This window comes from Giraffa tippelskirchi, chromosome 9 (assembly GCF_054371585.1).
Source record: "Giraffa tippelskirchi isolate mGirTip1 chromosome 9, T2T-mGirTip1v1.2.pri, whole genome shotgun sequence".
NCBI lineage: Eukaryota > Metazoa > Chordata > Mammalia > Artiodactyla > Giraffidae > Giraffa > Giraffa tippelskirchi.
Window position 1 is genome coordinate 149925234 of NC_137283.1, and position 10425 is coordinate 149935658.

General features: G+C 37.0%; 1 protein-coding gene across 4 annotated transcripts in view; it reads right to left on the reverse strand.

Annotated features, from left to right (window-relative positions):
* LATS1 (large tumor suppressor kinase 1) overlaps window positions 1-10425 on the reverse strand; it is a 49434-nt gene that overhangs the window by 24451 nt on the left and 14558 nt on the right. For all 4 annotated transcript variants that reach the window (XR_014065367.1, XR_014065366.1, XM_081529935.1 and 1 more), the window contains exons 2-3: window positions 5202-5674; window positions 554-701 (exon numbers count right to left, since the gene is read on the reverse strand). Coding sequence is in view for 2 of the 4 variants with exons in the window: in XM_081529935.1 (XP_081386061.1) it covers window positions 554-701; window positions 5202-5543 (490 nt within the window). In the remaining 2 variants the exon portion in view is untranslated. The remainder of the gene's footprint in view (window positions 1-553; window positions 702-5201; window positions 5675-10425) is intronic.

Below are 10425 nucleotides of genomic sequence, written 5' to 3' on the forward strand. Positions count from 1 at the left end.
TGTTTTGTAGGCCATTTAATAACAATGAAAGTTATACATGGTGAAGTAAGTGAATAAAGCAGGTTTTAACACACCCTCTGCTTTCACTTAAACAATAAACAAAATACACACATATAAATCCACTCATTTTTCACAGGAAAAGAAGACTAAGAAATAAAACATACCAAAGTCTGGTGGGTATTTATAGTGGTGCTTTATTTTGTTTACTTTCTAAATCTATGACGAACATGTTTCACAATAAGAAAAGATTATATACATGAAAAAGGAACAGTTTGAATGATGATATTTATGGTTAAAAAGAAAAATATTTCAGTTGCATTATAACCAATCAAGCAGTTCTCAACCTAGACTGCTGCTTATCAGAATTAACTATGGAACTTTAGGGCCCCATCTGCAAATTCATTTTGGCTTAACAACCATAATGTTATTATTCTGGCTTGAGACTCTCACTTACTGTGATGCTTTTAACAATTCTAAGACAAAACATTTTATACACTTAAATATTTTTAAATATTATAAAATAAGAGATTAGAAAAAAAAATTGATTAATCACCTGGCTTCAAGTTGGCATTAACAGGTCTGGCAGCTGCTGCGGCCATCTGTTCCCGTCGAGGATCTTGATAACTCATTTTACTGATGAATTCAATTGCAGCTTCTATACTTCTGTTATTAGTTTTCTGAAGAGCTTGTATCACCATATCCTGACATGAAGTTTAATAAAATTTAAATCATATAATTAACAAGAAGGAAAGAACACTATAATTTCCAATAGAGAAGATCATAATTTTGAAGAACAAGGCCTCAAGCCATAATACTAATGTCCTGTTTGTAAAACTACTATGAGGGGGAGGGGCAAGATAAGGGTAGAGTATTAAGAGGTACAAACTACTATAGTTAAAATAAATAAGCTACAAGGTATAGCACAGTAAAACTATAAAAATCCATACAATTTCAAATTACTAAAGAAAACAAAACAAACCCTCAAATTCTTCAAATGTTTCTTTAATATTTTCACCTTTATGTAAAGTATTCCTGTTTTCTTCTAGGGTTTTTTCCCAGATACAGTCATAATAACATGCTTCTGAATTTCTCATTCTTAATTTCATTCTTATATAAACAGAGACTATCAGATTGTTAAAAACTGTATCAATCAACATACTGGAAACCACTCTTCTGCATCATGGGAAGTATTTTATTAAACATCTCTGTTGTGTTTATTAGTGAAAGAGCTATGTTGTTCTGGTTCCTACCTTAAGAGTTTAAGGACACAAATACGGGACAAATGGTAGAGGGAAAACATCCAGACTTTATATGATTATGTCACAAAGACTTTAGGAGATTAGGTGGTATGACAGAAAAAAAAGGAGTTTGAGATCAACTGGAACCAAAGAGTCTGAGTTCCAGCAGCCCTGCATTATTTTCTCATGCTTAGAAGCAAAAATACACTCCAGTGACTGGAGATTTATGAGCCTCACTTTAGAACTGAGCGAAATTTGGCAACTTAATTTAACATCTCAGAGCTCAATTTCTTAATCTGTAATTCACTCAGAATTGACATGAGGATTACACAAGAAAATATGGAAAAGCACAGAAGCACAGTGCCTGGAGCGCAGATACGGGGGGTTCTCCTGCTCTGTTCCTTATCCTTTATGTCATGTAAACATAAATTATACATTAACATGCAGAAAGTATACTGATACGCATTTTTCAAGAGGGAGGCAGCTACTTACTTGTCCTATAGGATTTACTGTTTCAAAAACTACTTTTAAATGAAAAATGGCTTAGTAAGACTAATAGGTTGAACAGACACTGTTAGGCAATCGTCTTACACAAAATGACTGGAGATGACTGTGAGGCCAAGTCAAAAAAGGCTGTGGCAGAGACTTGCTGCTTACTCAAGATCTATTCTTTCTTTAAAAAGTTACTACGATTTTGATCGAAGTTTCCCTTATAGCTACAGTGGCCACATGACAATTCTGACTAATGAGACAGAAACACAAGGATTTCTGGAGGAACGCTGCTATCCCTAATTTAGGTACTGGTCCTTGTTGTATCCTGTTTCTTAGACAACAGATAAAAAGGTACAATGTGGTCACATTTTATGTGATCAGACTGCAAATTTGGGTCGCACAGGGTCGGATACGACTGAAGTGACTTAGTGAGATACAAAGGATTAGTTAAGTTTCAATTTATGTGCAAATTTAAAATAATACAAATCACCCAAATTAAAATTCATCAGGGAGTGCTTAACTTTAAAACTGGTTAAACCAAATGAACCGCAAACTGTATTTATGCTATTATCACATGGCCATGCCATCTCAGTTGGTAAGAAAACTGATACCCACCATTCTTTTTCAACACTGTGGAAACCATATCCTTAAGCGCATTAGAATTTTAGCCTGTGATTTTGATGATTAATTATTATGCTGGCTTTTATTTTTGAATTTTATTGCTATATGTTAAAATATTTGTTACATCTGTAACAATATCAACCAAGTACTCCTTAAGTGGGGGTGTTAGTGCCTGTGTGAAAAAGAGCACCTTCAAATCAGTAACTTTGGAATAGAAGTCCTGTATGATACGAAAACATTATGTCTATATTGTGCTTTGGTTTTTCATGCTTAGAAGCAAAAATATATCCCAGTGATTGTAGCTATATGTGACCCAAGAATACAGTGATCCTATTTAATATTTATTCCTATGAGGAAATTAATCTTAAAATATTTAAGAAAAAAAGAGTAAGTGAAAACCGAATCAGAATTTTTAAGTACCAAGTTAGAATCTTGAACAAATTCTCCAATACAATGGGAAGCTATCAGAAAGAATGATTCAGGAGGCAGAAGAAGTAAATTGCCATACTCTTTATATCACTGCAAGTATAAATAATACCATTTCTTCCTTATTTGAATAAATGAGGATTGATAAATGTCTAAATGTTTTTAGTAAAGCAACCTTGCTTAAGGGGCTACTAATGTCATAAGGTAAACAATTTTGAAATGTGTGATTGCAGTAAAGCTAACATCTTTGTAATGCAAAGCAATTCTTGTTATTATTGTCAAGAGATAAAGAAGAGGGCACTGACCAATGCCTTACAATTCTTAAAACTGTCTACATTAGAAAAAAATTTTAAGTTCCTTAAAGGTATGGTGGCTTCCCTTGTGGCTCAGCTGGTAAAGAATCTGCCTGCAATGCGGGAGACCTGGGTTCGATCCCTGGGTTGGGAAGATTCCCTGGAGAAGGGAAAGGCTACCCACTCCAGTATTCTGGCCTGGAGAATTCTATGGATTGTATAGTCCATGGGGTCACAAAGAGTGGGACATGACTGAGCGACTTTCACACTAACGGTATGGAGCATTTTTGTTACAATTCCCTATCCTGACTAATGGGTTCACACATAGTAAGAGTTCCATAAATACATATTTAATGATGTGACTTAATCTGACATACACATTATCACTAAGGGCCTTTATAGTATAGCCATGTGCTTTCCTAAACTTCCTCTTCCTAGTACTATGTAAGAGGAAAGTAAAGATCAATGATTCAGCCTTCTCTTTATTCTCTGCCTTGTGACTCAAGGATTAGGAAGAAAGTACTCTAAAGAATCTCCATTCAAGCCATTTCTTTAATCTTCCAACTATTAACCAGGTCCCCTCCTCTACATATATTTTCTGGTGCAAATCCAGTATTTTTAGAACATTTAAATACAAAATTATAGGAAATAAGATTAATCAAATGAAGAGAATGGGCCAGAAAGAATCTTTTTTCTTCCTAGTTTTGTTGTAAATTTCCCTTTTCAAATCCATTACTATAATGCATACTTAGGTTCTCATTTTTGAAATTAAACACAGAGATAGTTGAAAATGTGGTCACTAGAATATTAACAAAGTGAAGAAATTTTAAGGGTAATTATTTTTGTGTGGTGAAACTAAAGGTAATTTTTAGTTTTTTTCCTTATATAGTTTAATTTTTAACATGGAATAGATAATACTTTTAAAATCAGGAAAAAAGTTACTATAATTTTTAGAGAAAATGTAATCAATGCCTGATTATTCACATTTAGTTATAATTTCCATGGCCAGTCTTTACCTAGAATGATTCCTGCCATTTAAAATACTCATCTGAAGAATATAATCACAGAAAAGAAATTTTATTAGTAACTTAAACAAAATATAATTAAATAATAAAGGCTATGAAAACTTTCAAAATGAGTTCTAAAGGTAAAAATATTAGTTAGTATAATTAACATGAACTGAAATTTCATCAAAAAACTGAAAATCTTGGAGACTGATCAACAAGTAAATTTTTAGTTTTTGTGAATTTAAGATTTGCACCTGAGAGTTATGTGAACATAACTGCTTAACGATATCTCTGATTGTACTTCCTTCTCTGTAACATAAGCTTAAACTTCATATCCTTAGGGCTATCATTTCTTCAACAGCCACTCAGCTCACCATAGCAACTATGACACACAAGCAGATGTCCTTACCCTGACCCCTCTGTGGCTTTCCTCACCTGCACTTTGGCTCTGACTTCATAATCTTTTAAATCTCAGAACCACAGAAAAAAACTAAAGAAATATTAATTATTTTGCTTCAATAACTAATGAAATTGTGAACAACATTCTCTGCTTGTAGAATGTACATATTTGTATGACTCATTGGAAAAGACCCTGATGCTGGGAAAGATTGAAGGCAGAAGCAGAAGGGGACGACGGAGGATGAGATGGTTGGATGGCATCACTGACTTGGTGGGCATGAGTTTGAGCAAGCTCTGGGAGTTGGTGATGGACAGGGAAGCCTGGTGTGCTGCAGTCCATAGGGTCACAAAGAGTTGGACATGACTGAGCGACTGAACTGAACTGAACTGAACTGATGGTAGTTGGTTCAGTCGCTAAGTCATGTCCAACTCTTGCGACCCCATGGACTGTATGTAGCCTGCCAGGTTCCTCTGTCCATGGGATTCTCCAGGCAAGAATACTGGAGTGGGTTGCCATTTCCTCCTCCAGGGGATCTTCCCAACCCAGGAATCAAACCCAAGTCTCCTGCACTGCAGGCAGATTCTTTAGGGACTGAGCTACCAGGGAAGCCCTACATATTTGTATACATAAATAAATTCTTAAAGGCAACATTTAGGCAGGAGATCACCTAAAGTGCTACACAGTATAAGGTAAGAAAAATTCTTTTGTTTTTAACAGTGCTTACCTCATCAAATCCAGCAGCTTGCAGGTCTTGAAGCATTTGTGGATTAACTTCTGAAGGACTCCGACTTGTTTCATTTGCAAATGGCTGTAGAGAGTTTCGAATTTCCAGCAAGGCTTTATGATGCATCCCAAACTTTGGTGGATTTCTGACTTGCCGTGGATCTTCAGCTGACATTTTACCCATGTTTTGCTCAGCCTTAGCAGCATCCGATGGTTTGGATAAGTTCCTAAGGGATTCCCGAATTTCTTGCAGCATCTGCCGACTGCTGCCAGTGTAGTTACTGGCAGGAAAGGTCTTAGGCCTCATTTGTCTATATCCTTCCGGCTTTTCACTCCTCTTCATGAAAACATCTATACGTAAAACCCACACAAAAGGCTTCTTTAACAGCTACTTGATTGAGATTCAGAGCTTTCCCTTGAGCAAAACTTAAATCTTTTGCAGAAGCCCCCAGGAATGTTACAATTCTTTACAATCTAAATAAAAGAAAAAATAAACAAAGCTATAAAATGACTGACTGATAAAGCAGTGCCATGCACAGCAGGTAGTCCCTTATCCAGGGGGTACACCTTTTAAGACCACAAGTAGATGCCTGAAGCTTCAGATAGTACCCAACCCTATATATACAGACCTCTGAACAACATGGGTTTGAACCACATGGGTCCACTCACATGTGGATTTTTTCAACAAACAGGTACTACAGTACAACACAATCTGGTGGTTGGTTGAATCCAAGGATGCCAAATGGAGGGCTGACTGTAAAGTTATACTCAAATTTTGGATGGCACAAAGGGTTGGCACCCCAGCACGAGTTGTTCAAGAGTCAACTGTGCTATGTTTTTTCCTATACATACATAAGTATGATAAAATTTAATTTAGTAATTAGGCACAGTAAAATTAACAACTAATAATAAAATAGAACAACTATGGGAATTCCTTGGCAGTCCAGTGGTTAGGATTCTGTACTCTTGTTCCCCAGATGCCTCAAGTTCAATACCTGGTCAGGGAACTAACACCCCACAAGCCGTGTGGCTCCCTTCCTCCTAAAAAAGATTTATAACAACATACATGTAACAACATGGATGTTGTTTCTCTCTCAAAATACCTTACTGTATAAATGTTATGTCTTAACTAAGCACATATCATATACTGTGGTGATAACTTTCACAGTTTGAGGTGCAACAGCAAAACTAGTATACATTTCTATTTTTCTTTTCCACAATCACAATTTTGTGTATAGAAGATTTGTTCTTGTGGTAGATCTTAAAGTCTCAGCACATAATTTTTTTCTTATTAAACTGAGAACTTTCACTTTAAACAAGTGCTTGATGGCTTTTCTTTGGCACATCTGAACTGCCAGCATCACTCCTCTTGTGCTTTGGGGCCATTATTAAGTTCTCTCAGTATCTAGGTTGCACTTCATTTATAGCCATCTAGGCATTTCTTTACTTTGGGTGTCAACTGCAAGTTAGCCATCATTTTATTATTATTATTTACCATTCCAAAGATGGTTCTCCTTAATAGAGAGAAAAAAAACAAAATAAGAATAGTTTTGCTTCTCTATGTCAAAGATACATTTGCCTTCCATTCCCCTAACACAGAAACTGGTAAATATGGGCAGTGCAGAAGTATCTGTTAAACTAATAAATGCAAGTGATTTATTCCTTTTTACTCTTAAGAAAATACAATTTTGTTTCTTTCAATTATTAAAAAAAAAAGTACCCTATTGAAAAAATTCAAATATCATGTAATTATGTAAGGTAGAAGTCCCTCATAATTCCCTCCCTCAACAGAGAATCCCCAAAGTTAACCACTTCCTAATCCCTGCAATCTGCAAATGTTATCTTCTTTGGAAAAAGGGACTTTGCAGATATCATTAAAGGATCTTCAAATGGGGAGATTATCACAGATTATCCAGTTGAGCATGTACATGCATGAGACGCTCGGGGAGATTTGATACACAGAAGAGATGGAGGCAATGTGACCATGGAGGCAGGGACTAGAGGGTGCAGCCAGAAGCCAAGGAATGCTGGCAGCCAAACGAAGATGGAAATGACAAGGAACTGCTTTTCTCCTAGAACTTCTAAGGAAAGGTGGCCTCACCAATGATTTAATTTGGGGCCAGTGATACTGATTTTGGAATTCTTGCCTCTAGAACTGTAAAAGCATACATTTGTGCTGTTTTAAGCTTTCAGTTTTATAGTAATGTGATTGGGTTGGCCCAAACTCAAACAAACTTTTGGGCCAATCCAATATATAAGACAAAGGAAACTAATGAAATCACTACTTTTTAAAATCGCTATTATTAATAATACTGCATATTATAATATTTTTACTCTTAATCAAAATGGGATCACAACACACAAAATACATTATTCTTTTACATTATCATGTGAATTTACAAGAAAATAACGTCATGTTGACCAAACTTAAATGACCAAAGAACTCTTTCCTCCACAGCATTTTATGAAATTCATGCTCTGTGTACTATACTTTAGAAAATGCTGAACCAGAGAGATTCATTCTAGTCCTATATTTACAAAGGACTATATTTAAAGGTCTGTCTAATCAAAGTTACGGTTTTTCCAGTGGTCATGTATGGATGTGAGAGTTGGACTATGAAGAGGGCTGCTGCTGCTGCTAAATTGCTTCAGTCGTGTCCGACTCTGTGCAACCCCATAGACAGCAGCCCACCAGACTCCCCCGTCCCTGGGATTCTCCAGGCAAGAACACTGGAGTGGGTTGCCATTTCCTTCTCCAATGCATGAAAGTGAAAAGTGAAAGTAAAGTCACTCAGTCGTTTACGACTCTTAGCGACCCCATGGTCTGCAGCCTACCAGGCTCCTCCGTCCATGGGATTTTCCAGGCAAGAGTACTGGAGTGGGGTGCCATTGCCTTCTCCATGAAGAGGGCTGAGCACCAAAGAATTGATGCTTTTGAACTGTGGTGTTGGAGAGGACTCTTGGGAGTCCCTTGGACTGCAGGGAGATCAAACCAATCAATCTAAGGGAAATCAGTCTTGGATGTTCATTGAAGGACTGATGCTGATGCTGAAACTCCAAAGCTTTGGCCACCTGCTGTGAAGAACTGACTCCTCGGAAAAGACCCTGATGCTGGGAAAGATTGAGGGCAGGAGGAGACAGGAACAACAGAAGATGGGATAGTTGGATGGCATCACCAACTCGATGGACATGAGTTTGAGCAAGCTTCGGGAGTTGGTGATGGACAGGGAGGCCTGGCATGCTGCAGTCCATGGGGTCGCAAGGAGTTGGACACAGCTGAGTGACTGAATTGATATTTAACTCTGTACTTTGACAATTACTCAAATGTAGTTACTAACATTCCTAATATCCAAGTGAGTGCACAATAGTCATAGAAATGACTGAGTTCTGGGATATGTGTAATAATGTGCTTTAGGTTTACATAAATGAATAATTAGTTTACACTTTTTCATATACACATTGAAATATTATGCTTGTGAATAAATATGATGCACAGAACTTCAAAATAATCTGATTTTATGATGATTTGGATGAGACAGTAGTGATAAATTGATTGTTGTAGCTGGGTGATGGGTACCTGAGCGTTCACTGTACTGTTTCCTTTACTTTTGTGTACACTTGAATTTTCCAAAACAGAAAGTTAAAAAATGAAGAAAAGGAAATGACTCTGGATCTTGGAATGGTTCTGCTACCAATTATTCTTATTCAAATACAAAGTACACTAAAACACACAGGATTTCTTTAAAGAAACTATCAATTCCATGTAACAATATTGTTTCAACATTAGCTTTTCAAGGGGAATAACAGAAACATTATAGTGTGTTTAAAAAACTGGAATATAATTGCTTTACAAAGTTTCTGTATTTAAATGTTCATTTCAACTACAGGATGATCTGCATCACCTGACTTCAGAAATGGTTAAATGGAGGAAATATGGCATATGTCAATCATTGTTTATTAATCTCTGTGGCAGAGACTATATTGACATACTGCCCTCTATTTCCCAGATTAGTTGCCAAAGCCCTGCAAGTAGGTGTCTGTGAGTCAATTCTGGGCTGAGGCAGTTGAAAGCTGGTATGGTTCTCCATCTGTCGTTTTCCTGCTTCAGTGACAATCTAGGTGACATTTTGAGATGGTAGCTTCCTACTTATGGAGGCACCGTAGGTCCCTAAGCCACTGAATGGCTTAGTACTGACCCCCATGGGGCTCTGTGTGAGCAAGATAGGAATCTCTGATGTGTTAAGCCATTGATATTTTGGGATTTGTTACCACAAAACAGTTTAATATTATGTGGCAATAAAGACCATCCAAAACAAGCAGAGTCGATTTATTCAGAGCTTACTACAGGAAGGAAGTTAGCCACTATCACTTGTGTTTAGCACAGACTCAAAGCCAGGCATGGGAGTGGAAAAGCTTTACACTGAAAAAAGAGGGAAGACTTCAGGTATGCTCTACCACAAGGAAGTTGGAGGCCGGCTAACTAGAAGTACAGCATCTTGATTGCTTTGGGAAGCATATTTGGTTTTCTCTGCTTGGTCCTGAGGCAAGGTGGCAACTACTGATCAAGACTTGACTCTTTGGGACTACTGCCACTAAGACTGTGTGTCACAGTTCTATTTTCATATATGACTTGGCCACTGTGTATCTGTATACATAGTCTCTCATTATCCTAATACAGAAGTTGATACCTAGAAGTGAGGTGTTGCTATAACATAAACATAATATGGTACTGGCTAAGTGGTCAGGCTGAGGGCTTCAAGGGAACTCATACTGGAGGCTGGACAAATGGAGAACCATGTTTCACAGTAGCAAAATATTTGGTAAAGTGATTTGCCTGTTATAACTTACAAGGTAACTGAACTTGTAGTTCCATGAAATAAGTTTGGGAAAGAGAATCTTAGAAATGCATGTAGGCTGCTATTGGCTATCTGGCAAAGCATTACAGATAAATGATAAGGTCATGAAAGAAGCAGCTTATTTGTAAACAAAAACAGAAAGGGATAGAGTCCAGAAATTTAAAGTCTTGCAGAAATTGAAAAGCAGCTTGCTTCTAGACCAAAACACGAAGGGATAGAATTGAAAGATTTTGAGCACAGATGCTCGCTGAAACCTCTTAGCTGACTAAAGTACCTCAGTGGCTTAAAACAAACAAACAAAAAACCAACATTAAGGGTATGGTCTTCCCTCAAACAACCAATTGAGAAGAGAAATGAGAGTTCTTAAAT